Genomic DNA, 16,997 nt, shown 5'->3' with positions numbered 1-16,997 from the left:
AGAGGTGCTGGGGCGGTTTCTGGTCGCCATGGCTACTTGGCACCTGGGATTTGTCGAGCCCTGTACTATTATATTAAGTTCCATATTAAATGTCTCAATGACAGTAACCATTTAAAGACCGGGTCACGCACTTTTACGTTGGCACAATGGCATGGACGGGCAAATCGGCGTAAATATACGTCACTTTAAATTTGCCGGCGTGTGCGCACCCCTGCCACAAGCTCTGTGATCGTGCCCGCAGGACCCACAGACTCAATGTCCGTTGGTGTCCCGCGATTGTGTCACGGATCTGCAGAACAGGGGATGCCTGTGTAAAGAAGCATCTCCCTGTTCTGCCTTGTGACAGGACACTGACCGTCTGCTCCCTCATCGGGAGCAGCAATCAGTGACGTGTCACAGTAAGCCACGCCCCCTAACAGAATCACTCTCTAGGACACACTTAACCCCTTCCTAGCCTCCTAGTGGTTAACCCCTTCACTGCCAGTCACATTTACACAGTAATTGGTGCATTTTTATAGCACTGATTGCTGTATAAATGTGAATGGTCCCAAAATAGCATCAAGTGTCTGCCATTATGTCGCAGTCACAATAAAAATCGCTGATCGCAGCCATTACTAGTAAAAAACAAAAATAATAAAAATGCCATAGAACTATTCCCCATTTTGTAGATGCTATAACTTCAATAAATGCTTATTGCGAAAAGTAAAAAATATTGCTTTATTTTTTTTATTGTCGCTCTATTTTTGTTTATAGCGCAAAAAATAAAAAATGCAGCGGTGATCAAATACCACCAAAATAATGCTCTATTTGTGGGGGGAAAGACGTAAATTTTGTTTGGGAGCCACTGTCGCGCAATTGTCCGTTAAAGCGACGCCGTCCCGAATAGCAAAAAGTGCTCTGGTCTTTGGGCAGCCAAATGGTCTGGGGCTGAAGTGGTTAACAGACAACAAGTATTCAAATACAGTACTGCAAGACTATAGGGAGCGCAATAAGAATAAAGTTCAAACAAGATACAAATGAGGTTGATACATTGGTCTGTGCATTTCACGAGATGCTCCACTTCCTAAGGACTTTACAGTTTTTGTGGCATCCTTGAGGGTCCCCTCATAGTCCAGGTGCTTCTTGGAGTGCATCTACAGCGTGGGCCTGGCAAGGTATGTGTGGGTTTTTTTTTTTTTTTTTTTTGTGTCTCTAGGACAGAATATTTTATGTATTGTGTATATTTTGATATACTGTATTTATTGGCGTATAACACTCTCACTTTTTTACCCTGAAAATAGAGGGTAAACTGTGCCTGCGTGTTATACGCAGGGGGCTATGGAAAGTTTTTTTCCTGAAACTTCCCTCTTAAAGTTAGGGTGCGTGTTATACGCCGATAAAAATACGGTACTTATTTGTGTTTTTTGATTATTTACAGTACTATGCACATCCTTTAGATAATGCACAAATATTGCAATCCTTAAAGGAGTTCTCTAAGCTAAAACTTTTAACCCCTGCTGTGCCCGGGCTGTAAAACTATACAAAATAAACTTTCACTTACCTGCCTACGATCCCCCGTTGTTCCGATATCGCCGTCCCGTTCTGTTTCACTTCCTGCGGGTCGGTGACTCACAGTGCGCTCAGCCTATCAGCGGCCGCGACGGGACATTGCTGCGGCCGCTGATAGGCTGAGCGCACTGTGAGTCACCGACCCACAGGAAGTGGAACAGACCGGGACCGGAGAACGGGACGGCGATATCGGAACAACGGGGGATCGTAGGCAGGTAAGTGAAAGTTTATTTTGTATAGTTTTACAGCCCGGGCACAGCGGGGGTTAAAAGTTTTAGCTTGGAGTACTCCTTTAAGGGTCTATAACAGGGGTCTCCAAACTTTCTAAAAGGGTCAGTTTATTGTCCTTCAGACTTTAGAGGGCTGGACTTTGGCCAGCGAAAGTGGATATTTCTCTTATCGCCTTTCAGGACAACCTTGGAGAGAGCGCAGCTCCGCCCACTTTTTAGGAAACACACATGATCCTTTAAGATCCCTCCTCTTCCACCATGGCCTCAGTTATTGTGTTTCCTCCGCCATGGTGGAAGCATCATAGGGAACCAGGGAGCTGCGCTCTCTCCAAGGCGGAGGGGTTGTTGGTTTACCTTTTTTTGTTATTGCAGTGACCATCCCGGCCCCCCTCCATGGGGAGGGGGCGTTCAGGAGTCCCCAGACGCTCCGGCTCAGTGGAGCATTCGGCTTCCCAGGAGGTGGCGGCGTGTGCCCGGGTGCTGCGGTAGGGCCTGGTGGCCGAGCGGTAACCGCTGCAGGTCGGCGGTGTTCCGCATTCCAGCTCCGGTTCCAGGCCGGCGAATGCGTCGCGCACGGTGACGCTGCTTCCTGGGGGGGCGTGGCGCAGTGGTTCTCGACGCCTGGAACGCAGCGTCTGTGGGGCGGGTCAGGTGACCGGCGCTTCCGTTTCCGGCCCCCGATGATGACGCGGGACGCCGGGAAAATTAAAAAAACGGGGCTTTTCAGCTACTATGCGCTGCGCTCTATGATGGAGGAGAGACAGACAGCACCAGCGGATACAGGCGCTGCAGGCACCGGTCAGGCCCAGGTAAGAGGGGTACAATGGTGCCTTTTATTCTTACCTTATGTTTTATTGTGATCCTCCCTGAGGGAGCCTGTGGTTACCAGACCAAGTTTTAATGTTCTTGGTCTGTATAGCCGTAAGGGGTAGTGGCACTTACTTTCCCCTTTGTTTGTTTCTGGTGGTGGCAGCACTGGGTGTTTAAAAAATAAATAAAATGGGTTGGTAATTTGGTTTGTCATCTCGTTGCAGGAAAAATCTGCAGGCAAAACCAAACACTTGGATGCACCAAGGAAATGCCCATCTTGCAAGAATCCTTTAAGGGATTCCTGGCAAAAACCTATGTGCAGATCCTGCATTAAAAATTTGGTGGAAGAGGAAACTTCACAACAATATAAAGACCTATTCTCTTCAGTTCAGGAACTGGCAAGCTCTTTAGGTTCGGTCAAGGATCTGATTGCACAAGGCTCCGCAAATCAGGGGGAGCCTCTGCAGCCACCACCTAGCCCGAAAATCCCGTTGTCTAGGCAAACAGATGGGGATTCGGCAGATGAAGGAACTAGTACTCTCCCCTCCCTCAGGGATTCAGATGAGGAGGAACAAGAGGAAGATGATAGTAGCAAAACTTCTAATTTTAAATTGTCCTTAGAAGAGGTTCAGGAGTTACTTAAGGCAATTTACACTACCCTGAATATCCAGGAAGAAAAAGTCCAGCTATCCATACATGATAAAATGTATCAAGGATTGGATGAGACCAAACACCAGGTTTTCCTGGTCCACAAAGTCCTCTCGGACACAATCAAAAAGGAATGGAAAGACCCTGAACGGGCTCCTTTTTTTTCCAAGACCCTTAAAAGAAGGTTTCCTTTTGAAGACAGTGATTCCGAGTTATGGAACAAAAGACCTAAAGTAGACGCCGCTTTTTCGCAAGTTTCGCATCATAGATATCTGGTGTTTGAGGACATGGGGGTTTTGAAAGATCCGATGGATAAAAGAGCTGATTCCCTCCTAAAGAAGGCCTGGGATTCCGCTTCAACCAGCCTGAAGCCAGCCATAGCCGCCACAGTTGTTGCCCGCAATTTGGAGTGCTGGGTTGAAAAGCTGCAGATTCATGTAGAGGCAGGCACCCCAAGAAAGGATCTGCTAGAATCCTTTCTGTTAATTTTGAAAGCCATCAAATATATGGCAGATGCATCTGCTGAGTCCATTAAAATGGCCGCAAGGTCTGCAGCCTTGGTGAACTCAGTCAGGCGAGCAGTATGGTTAAAGACCTGGTCGGGTGATACACCCTCTAAAGTAAAACTTTGTGGTCTACCCTTTTCAGGGGATCTGTTGTTCGGTCAGGATCTAGAAAAGGTTCTTGACAGAACGGCCGATAAGAAAAAGGCTTTTCCCCTTAAGAAGGGTCAAAACCCCAAAAATAATTTTCGTCCTTTTCAACAATCCCATAAGAATAAGGAAGAAAATAAGAAACGTTGGGGGTCCCAAAGAGGTAGAGGTAGAGGGGGTATCCTTTTCAAAAGCCCCTCAGAACAGACTACCAAAAATAAATGACGATCTGCTTCCGGTGGGAGGAAGATTGTCTGCCTTTCTCCCACAGTGGAAACAGATGCCCATCAGCCCCTTTGTGGAAAGAATCATCACGGAGGGGTACAGTCTGGAATTTTCAGAGTGTCCCCCGAGAAGGTTCTATATCACAGCCCTTCCCCGGGACAAAGAGAAAGCTTCTGCAATGACGATCCTGCTTCAGGATCTGATGAGTCAGGGGGTTGTAATCCAAGTCCCAAAACATCAAGAAGGCCAGGGCTTCTATTCCCACATTTTTTTAGTAAGGAAGCCCTTGGGCAAATTTCGCCTGATCCTAAACTTAAAGGTGTTAAACAAGTCGATCAGATACAAACATTTCCGTATGGATACCATCTACTCCATAGCAAAATTACTGACCCCCGGTTGTTTCATGGCATCCCTGGACCTCAGGGATGCTTATTTACACGTCCCCGATTGCCCAAGCATCCCAGCAATATCTCAGGCTGGCGGTGAACCTGGGGTCCAGGGTATGGCACCTTCAATTCAGGGCTCTCCCCTTCGGCCTTTCATCCTCCCCCAGGATGTTCACGAAGATCATGGCGGAAGCCTTGGAACCGCTGAAGCTGAAAGGGATTTCGGTCGTCCCGTATCTGGACGACCTGCTGTTTTTCGCGGACTCCCGGGATCAAGTTGCGACGAATCTCCAGGTGTCGCAGGTCCATCTCAGAGGTCTAGGGTGGTTACTAAACCGGGAGAAATCAAATTTGGTACCTTCTGAAGAGACAAGGTTTCTGGGATATACCATAAATTCTATCCTTCAGAAAGTCTTTTTACCCCAAGAAAAGATAAAGTGTTGGTTTCTGTAGCTCAGGCCCAGACAAACTTGGGGATGTCAGTCAGGACAGCAATGGCAGTCCTGGGACTACTCACAGCCTCAATCCCGGCAGTTCCATGGGCGAGGTTTCACTCTCGTCCTCTCCAGAGGAGCATTCTTCAAACCTGGTCACACCAGGAGTCTCTAGAGAAACGTATCAGATTAACATCAAACGTCAAAAGAGCACTCTGGTGGTGGAGAAATCCTGTCAATCTGACCAGGGGTCTTCCCTGGGTCTTTCCGGTAGAGAAGCACCTCACAACAGACGCAAGTGCCTGGGGGTGGGGAGCCCATCTAGAGGGACAAACTGCTCAGGGCACCTGGTCCAAACCAGAAGCCAGAAGGTCCTCAAATTGGAGGGAATTAAAAGCTATATTCCTGGGGCTTCAGGCTTTTTATCAAACGGTGAAGGGTCACCACGTGCAGGTCCTGTCGGACAATACCACAGCAGTGGCTTACGTCCTCAAGCAGGGGGGAACCAGAAGCAGAAGTCTGATGCAGTTGGCCAACCATCTGCTATCTTGGGCAGAGCTAAATGTAGCGTCCCTGTCAGCAATACACCTAAAAGGGTCTCAAAACTTGTTAGCAGACCTACTGAGCAGGTGGTGCATAGTGGAGACAGAATGGAGCTTAAACATGGAAGTTTTCATGTCAATCACTCAGGAATGGGGTCAGCCACAGATAGACCTGTTCGCCAACCAGCAGAATGCGAAGGTGCGAAAATTCTTCTCCCTTCACAGAGAGGACCAGGCAGTAGCCATAGACACTCTAGCTCAGCAGTGGCACTACCAGCTGTGCTACGCCTTCCCCCCCTTCACACTAATACCACTAGTCTTAAGAAAGTTCAGGGAAGAAAAAGCCAGTCTGATCCTAATCACTCCCTACTGGCCAAAAAGACCGTGGTTTGCATCACTTCAGAATTTAGCCACAAAACCACCGTGGAAACTACCACTCAGGAAAGACCTTCTGTCTCAGGGTCAGGTGAATCATCCGGAGGTGGAACGTCTACAGTTGACGGCCTGGTTTCTGAAGAAGACCTTTTAAGATCAAAGGGACTCTCGGATAAAGTGATAAAAACTCTGCTAGACAGCAGGAAAAGTGTAACCAGAGCAATTTACCTCTAGGTCTGGAGAAAATTTAATTCCTGGTGTACGTCCAAAAATTTCCAGATTCATAGCGTCATTTCTGTCATGGAATTTCTTCATGCAGGAATGGAGAAAGGGTTAGCAATTAGCACCCTAAGGACGCAAGTAGCAGCTCTTTCAGTTTATTTGGAAAGAACTCTATCTAAGGAACATTTAATTTCAAGATTTTTTAAGGCACTGGGTCGAAGTAGGCCAATAGCCTTTAAAAACTTTCCCAGTTGGGATTTATCAATTGTGTTGCAGGGTCTCACGGGGACTCCGTTTGAACCCATAGGGAATATTTCTTTGAAAAATTTAGTATTAAAAACAATTTTTTTGGTGGCCATCATGACTGCAAGAAGGGTCAGCGAAATCCAAGCTTTGGCAGTCACAGAACCTTATTTAAGAATTTTTCCGGACAGGATAATTCTTCGAACAGATCCAGCCTTTCTTCCTAAGGTCTCATCAACCTTTCACAGGTCTCAGGAAATAATCCTTCCTACCTTTTGTTCAGCTCCCTCTAATGCAGGGGAACAAACCTTTCATACTCTCGACGTAAGAAGATGTGTACTTCAATACCTCTCTGTCACCAAAGAGTTCAGGAAGTCAAACGCCTTGTTCGTAATATTCTCAGGGTCACGAGAAGGCTTCTAAAAGCACGTTGGGAAGATGGCTTAAACAAGCCATTGTAGAGAGTTATCAAGCCAGAGGAGAGGTGCCTCCTACGGGAATCACGGCCCATTCAACAAGATCTACGGCAGTTTCTTGGGCCGAAAGAGCCGGTGCTACGCCTGACCAAATCTGCAAGGCGGCTACATGGTCCAGCTATTCGACCTTTCTACGGCACTACAGGCTAGACTTACTGTCCGCTGCGGAGCAAGCCTTCGGCAGGAAGGTACTGCAAGCAGTGGTCCCACCCTAGGGTAAGTTACTCGGTTATCCTCTCCAAGGTTGTCCTGAAAGGCGATAAGAGAAAGGCCTAGTTAGACTTACCGGTGACGGTATTTCTAAGAGCCTTTCAGGACAACCGCTATTTTCCCTCCCTAGGTATTTGAATAAGAGTATGTTTTAAATGTCTATCATGGTTTGTTGTGGTTCTTCTGTGCTTTGTTTTCCAGTTGTCGGAGACCACAATAACTGAGGCCATGGTGGAAGAGGAGGGATCTTAAAGGATCATGTGTGTTTCCTAAAAAGTGGGCGGAGCTGCGCTCTCTCCAAGGTTGTCCTGAAAGGCTCTTAGAAATACCGTTACCGGTAAGTCTAACTAGGCCTTTTCCTGGCATCAGTGGGAGTAAACATCGTCACATTTTGGTATTGGAGGGAGAAATAGTGCTGCATCATAGGGAGGAATAGTGCCGCATTATTGGAGTCAGTTGGAGAAATGGTGCCCTGTTGTTGGTGTCAACAACCGACCTCATTTGTATCTCTTGATTAACCTTTTATTCTTATTGACCTCACTATATTCTTGCTGAACTGTATTTTAATACTTGTCTGTTAATGTCCTTGAGACTTTTTATTTTTTTAGACAAGTAACTATATTTTCAATCAAGTACTCGCCGATACGAGTATTGATACATTGCGGTGCGATTTGCACCCATACAAAATGAAAATTCAAAATGCAAAAAAACATATGCGATCTTAACAGGAATGCAGTGCAATTCCTGTCTGAATTGCATGCAATTTCCCCCACTGCTCCTGTGTGTGAACCCAGTCAAGAAAGTAAAGCGCCATGTAGTGCAGCAATAGGCTGTTTATTAAAAATGTGATAACTGGACAGTTCAGTTTTCTCCAAATTACGCATTTCCTGTTGGGACCTCGTTCCCCCTCGGACCCTCCCCTCATCAATGGTGTACAAGACCAGGGCACCAGAGGTGGCATTTCCATGACTTGTGCTTCACTACTGGCCTCACCACTGAAACACCCATACATGTTGGCATGGGAGAGGGACCTCAACACCGACTTGAAATCTGAGTCCTGGTATTCCAGGCTTCAGGTTGCTTATAAGGGTATATTGAATTTCTTTTTAATAGAGGCGAGCGTTCTATTTTTGACAAGGTGGTATCTGGTTCCGACTCGCCTAGCTAAGATATACCCATCATCATCAGCAGACTGCTGTAGAGGGTGCTCTCTACGAGGTATGCTCCATATATGGTGGGAATGCCCCAGGATTAGGGGTTATTGGAATAAGGTACAATATGCCGCATTAAATACGAGACGTTTAGTTTTGTTTTATGCTACTGGTGGCTAAGATCACATTGCTGGTGCTTGGAAATCTCCCTCTTTGTCTATCCGTCGCATGTAGCATATGGCCCTGTACACGCGACCGGGTTTTCCGACGGGAAAACTGCGAGAAAGATATTTTGGCCGGGAATCCTGGTCATGTGTATGCTCCCTCACAGGTTTTTCCGACGGCAAAACTGCCAAACCCACTGGACAAAAAAAAAAGGCTGACTTATTCCAGTCAGAAAGCCTGGCCGCGTGTAGCAGAAAATGGCCATTTTTCTGTGGGAGGAAAAACTCAGATGGAGCATAAAGACGGTCGGGTTTCCGGAGGAAAAGCTCTGATTGGAGTTTTCCAGACGGAAAAACCGGTCATCTGTACAGGGGAAAAGTAGAGAGCAGGTTTTTCGGTTTTGCCCTCGAGATTTCCGACTGACCTTTTTCCCGTCAGGAATCCCGGTCGTGTGTACTAGGCATGAGATATCCTGGAAAGTGTTGCATGAAAAAGTGGCTAGTATAAACAGAAACTGAGCAAACAGAGTACTGGGCAAGTTATGTTAAGATACCCTTGGTCACCTGTACTTGGTTGAATAGATTGCATCACAGCCCACCAAAAGTTGTAGGTCTTTGTATTGCTTTTTCTTGCTGCTCTTTTTCCTCCTAATTCTTCCTCCCCTTTTCTCTTCTCCTATGTAGCTGATTTATTCTTTTCTTCTTTAGGGCAATGTTGTTCAACATACCTGTCCTATGTGAAAACAGTGGATCTCTCCTGCTAGTATCAGATATACCTCATAACAGCCTGTGGCTTCTTGGAGTTTATGATCCTCTATGACTTGTTAAATCTGGCGCTAATTGTTTGATACTATGGGGCTTATTTAAGAAAGGCAAATCCACTTTGCACTACAAATGCAGAGTGCAGTCGCTGTAGATCCGAGGGGACATGCAAGGACAATAAAAAAAACAGCATTTTAGCTTGCACATGATTGAATGATAAAATCAGCAGAGCTTCCCCTTTTTTCAGATCTACCCCTCAGATTTACAGCGACTGCACTTCCAAGTGCACTTTCGGTGCAATTTCAATTGCACTTGTAGTGCAAAGTGGATTTGCCTTTAGTAAATAACCCCCCTATGTGATTTTGCTGATAGGTACATTGGCTTGCCTGTTTTGTAACTTTTTGCTCCATAAAATGCTATCAAATTTTTGTTGAACGTTAAAATGTGATAACTCACAAAGTAAATATCTAGTCAAATCCCTATCTGCAGTGTCCCTGTTCTACCGATGATGGCAAACCATGGTCGCTGGAGGTGCTCACAGGGCTGGAGAAGTTCCGGGACTCCTGGAGGTAGGGTTGCCACCTCATCCCTTTAAAAAGGAACACATCTGAATTACACAGGTTCTGTGGCTGATTAAGGTGGTAATTAAACTCACTTGGTGCCTTATCTGCATTAAATTAGCCTCAGAATCTGTGTAATTCAGATGTGTTCCTTTTTAAAGGGATGAGGTGGCAACCCTACCTGGAGGTATAAGGCTGACGTGATGTCTGCTTGCAGGCAGACCGCTGGACATTTCCTCCAGCCCTCTAAACACCTCCAGCGGCCGTGGTTTGCTATGATCGGCTGGACGAAACATGTATTTAACTAGATATTTACTTTGCGAGTTGTTATAGCATTTTAATAAACTGCCTATTGCTGCACTACATTGCGCTTCGTTTTTTTTACTAGGTTCGCACACACAGGAACGGTGTCCATTTTCCAAAAGCTTTTCTGTATGCTAAAGCGAAAAAGTTCAGACAAAATTCCTCTATGCTCCCCATCTCATAAAAAAAACTGCTAAATTATTATTGTCCATAAAACTGTAAAGCAGGGTAAACATGCTATTTACTATTCCAATATACAAATGGTAATACTGCAGAAAATAGGTAGTAATAGATGTTATTAAAGCTGCTTATTACAGCTTTTACCTTTTTTTTATATACTGCTACAAGTACACTACTACAGAGAAGACTTGAAAGGCTTTTTCTGAGAACGAGGTGGTTTTGTTGACCGTAAATCTCTTTATTTGCAGCCAACGTATTACCAGTGTTTATGTAGAAACAGTATGTGAGATGTGGAGTAGGATCGGCAGTGTACGCTGTAAACATGACTTGATGTGGTGGGATCACTCAGGTTTTTACCAGAGAAGAGACAGTAGAGGTTATCTTTAGGGACATCAGGTTGACCCTTTACTTCTCACATTCTTATAACTAAACTGCAGGTTTATCTAAATAGCATGGGTAGTATACTACAGTTTACTACAAAAAGTAGTATATGCTTTTCCTATACGATCTGAATTGAGTTTTTAGTTTTTTAGACTGATATCAGTTTTTACCGGCAGATTGTCTCTTATTGCCTAGCCATTTTCATTCATAAACGCCTCAGCTTCGCCATTTTTGTCAGCACGAGGTCCTCCTTTTGTTTCTGAAACAGTACAGTCTCATTTACATGGACGACCAGTGGGTAGTAAAAACAGTTGAATTGCATTTTTAGTGCCTTTTTTTAGTGCCTAACAGCAGGTTACATTGCCATCTGACATGTCTGTCTAAATTGGTGGCGTTGTGTCACAGAAAATCGTATATTGGTGGCTGGTACTACCAACAAACTTGCCCCATTTAAGTGAATAGGACTTTATCACAACCGCATCTAATGTACATGGCGCAGCAGAATATCGGCCCCAAAAAAGACAGGCAGCATATTGCCTCTTTGTCTGCCCTCATGCACTCCAACATACACTGCATGGCTTTTCTTAGGGCAGGTTTCCTAAAGGTGACAACAGTGGACCATGCCTTTGTAATGTGTGAAGTGACCACTGGAAGCCTCCAGGGTGACAATACTGGAGCACAGTTGGGAGACAGGAAGAACGTTGTCACATAACAGGGAGTGTCTGATATGGAGACTTGCATGACAGGATCACCAGGCTGCAGATTTCAAAGATTAAAAACGACTTTTCCAGTGATATTAACAGCTTGTATAAGATTTTGGTGTGTGAGTTTAGGGACTCTCTCAAAGTAGAATTCAAGGTTAGCTCTAACTAAGCTTACCCACTCGGACTCCAGAAGATTTGCCTCCTTCATGACCAGGTTATTTTTACTGACACGGCCCTGTTACTTTAACTGGCAATTGTACCCAAATAAAATTACTTCTGTGTGTGTGTGCTATAAACAAAAAAAGACCGAACATTTTGGTAAAGGTTTCTTACTTTCTGCTATAAAACACATCCAATTAAAAAAAAAAGTCTTCATAAATTTATGCCAATATGTATTCTGGTACATGTTTTTGGTAAAGAAAATCCCAGTAAGCGTATATTGATTGGTTCATGTGACCGTTTATAGACAAACCGTCTACAAACTATGAGATATATTTATGGACTTCCTATTTATTTTATAGTAGTAATGTCGGTGATCAGCAACTTGTGGTGGGTCCGCGATATTGCGGCATAATATCTTGGGGATTCCCAGGTCACCAGAACCAGTCTCTATTACTTTTCTGGGGACGGCCCAAAATTCTGGATATATTTTTTTTTTTTTTTTCAATAACTGTAAACGGGACAAATCCCCTTTAGAAGGGGCACACAGGTGTTCTAATCTCTCTCCACTCTATCCAAAACCTAAAAAAAAAAGTTATACTTTATGCTTAGCTTGATCGGTTCTGGACCTCCACTTTGAATGAAACACAGAATATAAGTTGCCTCTGCAAAAAAGAAAGCAAATGCTGATCTCTCTTGCTTCCAACAGCAGCAGAAGCCATTCCATAGGGGGGAAAAAAATATTTCTTGAAGTGTATTTGAAAGCCGATGCTTCCAGCGCCGATCTTCCGGTCCCCTGCTTGTGCTTGGTGGTTTCTCTTGCCAACCTCCCATGTTACTAAAGGACATGATGCCATAGGGGCCAAAAGGAGGGACCATTGTGAATGGGGGGGGGGGGGGGCGCGACACTCCCTGAAGTGTTGATTTCTGAAGAGTTGTACAAAAAGTGTAGAAAAGTTTAGGCTTGTGTACAGCTGAAAATAATATATATATTTTTTTTTTTTCCGTAGCTGCCGCAGCTGATTTTAGCGTGTTAAAAAGCCCGCAAAATCAAATTTTCAAAGCCGGAAACTGGCCTATTCCTGGAGAACGCATTACTGATGTGGTTTCTCTATCAATGGGTTTTTCCGTGGAGGAGGTAAGAATGAAGGAGCTTATCTGGTTGATATAAAGATTGAACTGACAGCTGTGGAAATTACACAAATATCATTTACTCCTCTGGTGTCCCATTGGTGCTTTACCATATGTTCCCAGTAGATGTGTTCTTTTAAATAAGTAGCATCAAATTTTAGAGCTACCAACGTGAAATATATTGATTGATTAATATGGATAGTTTGGTATTTTGTAGTGTGTGAGATACTCCAATGATGGGCTACAGTTAGTGATACCAAATGCACACTGTTTAATTTAATTTACATTATCCTTTTTCCTCTATGTATATGAATGATGGCAGGTTATTTTTAATTAAACAAAAAAGGGGCGGAAGGAATTAAAAAAAAAACTTGTGTATATACACACTTTTTTTTATATACTGTATTTATTGGCGTATAACGCTCACTTTTTTTTATCCTGAAAATTGAGGGTAAACTGTGCCTGCGTGTTATACGGAGGGGGTTGTGGAAAGTTTTTTTTTTTTTTTTTTTTTTTTTTTCTTCTCCTGAAGCTTCCCTCTTAGGCCCCTTTCACATTGAGGCGTTTTTCATGCGGTACAGCGCTAAAAATAGCGCTGCTATACCGCATGAAAAAATCATGCCCTGCAGGCTTCAATGTGAAAGCCCGAAGGCTTTCACACTGAAGCGGTGCGGTAGCAGGACCGCTCCAAAAGTCCTGCTAGCCGCATCTTTGGAGCGGTGTATTTACCGCTCCCTATACCGCGCCTTCCAATTGGAATCAATAGGAAACCGTGGTAATACCGCCCACAGCTAGAGCCCGAATATCGCGGTAAATACGGCGGTATAGCGGCGCTACAAATAGCACGGCTATACCGTCACTGCGGCTCCACCGCCCAATGTGAAAGCAGCCTTTAAGTTAGGGTGCGTGTTATACGCCTATAAGTACGGTGTGTGTGTACATACATACATACATACATACATACATACATACATATACATAGACACAAAAATGTATATGTATATCTATATCAGTGGTTCTCAACCTCGGAGTCGGGACCCCCTCGGGGGATGATGATTTGCCAGGGGTTGTCACTGCTGCAAGACACCACAGAGCTGGAGAATACATGGAAGGGAGAGGAAAAGGAGAGAAAGAACAAGAAAGGTGGCTAGAGAGAGGGATCTTGGAAAAAAAAACAAGATCTTAAGATGGAGATAAAAGGGAAAGAAAGAAGAACATAGAGAGTGATACATCCTAAAAGGTACCACAAGGGGTTTTAATACTGAGTGGAAGGGACTCAGGGAGCCCTGAATGTCCGTGGGTTAGGGGCGCAAATTACTTGTCTTGCCTTGGGTGCTGACAACCCACGCTACGGAAATTCTACTGTTAGGGGTCCCCACAAGTTGGGAAATTTTATCAAGGGGTCACAGCACTAGAATGGTTGAGAACCACTGATCTATATCCTTTCCTTCTCTCCACCCCCATTCTTCGATATACAGCTGTAACATGACCCAGGTCTTTCCCAGCCCATTTTCAGGAAAAGACCAGCAGAAGGAGTTTCTAGTGCAGTGTTTCTCAACTCCAGTCCTCAAGGCGCCCCAACAGGTCATTTTTTCAGGCCTTCCATTATTTTGCACAGGTGATCAGTAATTATTACAGCCATTTCATCTGGGGGAAATCCTGAAAACATGACCTGTTGAGGACTGGAGCTGAGAAACACTGTTGTAGTCCTCTACTTCTGGTCACATGTTTGAACAAAAGCCTTTGGAATACAGGGGGGGGGGGACATAATATCAAATGTTTTAAATCATACAAATATTTATTAGTTTTGTGCAAAAACATAGTGTGGGTATCTAGTGGGGGAGGTTCTGCCAATGACAGCCTGTTTCACAGCCCTTCTTCCTGTGTCTGTTTTTTTATGTGCTTAGAATTATAGGGAGGCGAAGCCTTCATGAGTCAACTTTTACAACCCCTTTTAAGGAGATCCAGTTCATCCCCTTATTTCTCATTGGCTCCTTGAGCAAACAGGGTGTATGTTCTATAGATGTATAGTAATGTTTTTTTTTTTTCTCTATTTTTGTAGTCAAATATTCTTTGGTCTGTTGCTGTTCTGAAAGTATTGATGTACTATGCAGTTATTCTTTGTAAAAATTAGAAATAATAATTTGCTGATGATGGCATATCAGCTACACTTAATCATTGCTGATTATTTATATGAATTTCTCTTTATGTTTCTTGCAGGATCTGTCTTGGCCGGGGCTAGGAGTTGGCAACATTTTCCAGCGTCCACGGGCAACGGTCCTAGTTTCAGTGACCGGTGTGGACAAATTGCCTGTAGGGGATAATGAGATTTCATACCCTGTAGAAAATGTGAGTCTTTTGATGGTGACTTTGGTTCAGTATTGTTGTGGATTTGGTCTATTTTTAATGAAGTGGATACAATATTTGTAATACAGCTGTGTGTGAAATTGTGTTTTTTGTCTAATGCAAATGTTAATCTTCTGCAGTCTGGGAGTACTTGACTATACATTTGCTGGTAATTTAATCGGCATGCAAAGATGGTGATTTAAGCGGTGGAAAATAACTGGTATAAACTGTGGGCCACTTCATGCTGTGCATAACATACTCTGTAGCACGACACTCTACACTAGTGGTGGCGAACCTTGGCACCCCAGATGTTTTGGAATTACATTTCTCATGATGCTCAACTACACTGCAGAGTGTATTAAGCATCATGGGAAATGTAGTTCCAAAACATCTGGGGTGCCATGGTTCGCCATCACTGCTCTACACTGTGCTTGCTGCACGTTGCATACACTGGGGCTCTACACTCTATACCAGCCTTTCTCAACCAGGCGTCTGTGGAACCCTACCAGGCGTCTGTGGAACCCTACGGTTCCTTCAGAGGTTGTCGGTGGTTCCTTGAGCAATGGCGGATTGATCACCTCAGCCAGGGGTTGACAAATTTGCTTGGAATCTAGGAGCCAGCTAAAAAAGTTAGGAGCCAGAAAACGCGCCCCGTCCCGACGAGCTTGCGCGCAGAAGCGAACTCCTACGTGAGCAGCGCCCGCATATGTAAACGGTGTTCAAACCACACATGTGAGGTATCGCCGCGATTGGTAGAGCGAGAGCAATAATTCTAGCCCTAGACCTCCTCTGTAACTCAAAACATGCAACCTGTAGAATTTTTTTAAACAATGCCTATGGAGATTTTAAAGGGTAAAAGTTTGTCGCCATTCCATGAGCGGACATAATTTTGAAGCATGACATGTTGGGTATCAATTTACTCGGCGTAACATTATCTTTCATAATATTAAAAAAAAATGGGGATAACTTTACTGTTGTCCTTATTTTTTAATTAAAAAAAGTGTAATTTTTTCCCAAAAAGGTGCGCTTGTAAGACCGCTGCGCAAATACAGCGTGACAGAAAGTATCGCCATTTTATTCTCTAGGGTGTTAGGATAAAAAACATATATAATGTTTGGGGGTTCTAATTAGAGGGAAGAAGATGGCAGTGAAAATAGTGAAAAATTACATTAGAATTGCTGTTTAACTTGTAATGCTTAACTTGTAATACCAACGGCCACCACCAGATGGCGCCAGCTTACACATCCGGTTGTAATAATTTGTAATACCAACGGCTCACCACCAGATGGCGCCAGCTCACATAAAAAAAACTTTTTTTTTTTTTTTTTTTTTTGCCCCCCCTTCCGAGCCAAGTCGCCAGGACCCTGGCGACCGGGATTTGTCGAGCCCTGACCTCAGCTATTAAGAAAAGTGTGTTGTGTGGGTTTTTTTTTTTTTTTTGCCTCCCCCACAATAGTTTGGATTATCATCCTCTGCCACTGTTTAGCACTGGTGTTTTCATGCTCTCTATTCGCAATAATCATGCCTATTGAATTTATGGAGCTCGTCTAGTAACAATGTTTTTTTTTTGTTTTTTTTCTTATTTAATTTTTTGTTTTTTTTCAAAGGCCGTTCCTTTCACTATTGATGGTGTTGTGAACTCTATTCATTCTCTATTCTCTGAGGAAATGCCAGTCGTTTTACAGTTGGCACCAATAGAAGAGGTAAGCTTTGATCAATTATTCTTATCTACAGCTGACCCTTAATGAGAATGAGGAATGGGAGAAAATCTGGAACAAGAAGCAGTAGTGTACATGTGTTGGTGTAAGCTAGCCACATATTTTACTAACAATAGTCATTAAGTATTAATGTGTACACTTTACGTAGAATGTCCTTGACACTTCAGCAGGACCCGTATCTGCTCCTTGTGTGCAAAAACAAACAAACTGTTTGACATAAAAGAAATTGCAACGCCGGCCATTTTTGTTTTTTCTAGGGTCTCTCCTAAACAAATTTAATAAAACAAAAAATGTATGTTTTTGGGGGGCTCTGAGTAATTTTCTAGCTAAAAAAATATTTTTTTTCCATGTAGGAAAGGAATGTCTCCATTGGCCTGGGTGTGGAAACGGGTTATAGCAATTGTAAACAATCACCTTGTAAAACGACCCCATTCAG

The 16,997-nt window shown here is 43.9% G+C and overlaps 1 protein-coding gene across 1 annotated transcript in view; it reads left to right on the top strand.

The window, feature by feature from the left end:
* The window catches only part of ATP6AP2 (ATPase H+ transporting accessory protein 2), a 41,352-nt gene that overhangs the window by 7,953 nt on the left and 16,402 nt on the right, over positions 1 to 16,997 (top strand). Inside the window, exons 2-4 of the mRNA XM_040338109.1 lie at positions 12,377 to 12,504; positions 14,718 to 14,846; positions 16,451 to 16,546. Of these exons, the coding sequence (XP_040194043.1) occupies positions 12,377 to 12,504; positions 14,718 to 14,846; positions 16,451 to 16,546 (353 nt within the window). The remainder of the gene's footprint in view (positions 1 to 12,376; positions 12,505 to 14,717; positions 14,847 to 16,450; positions 16,547 to 16,997) is intronic.

The sequence above is a fragment of the Rana temporaria genome, chromosome 2, assembly GCF_905171775.1.
Source record: "Rana temporaria chromosome 2, aRanTem1.1, whole genome shotgun sequence".
NCBI lineage: Eukaryota > Metazoa > Chordata > Amphibia > Anura > Ranidae > Rana > Rana temporaria.
The sequence above is the reverse complement of the archived record's forward strand: the minus strand, read 5'-3'. Positions and strand labels throughout refer to the sequence as shown.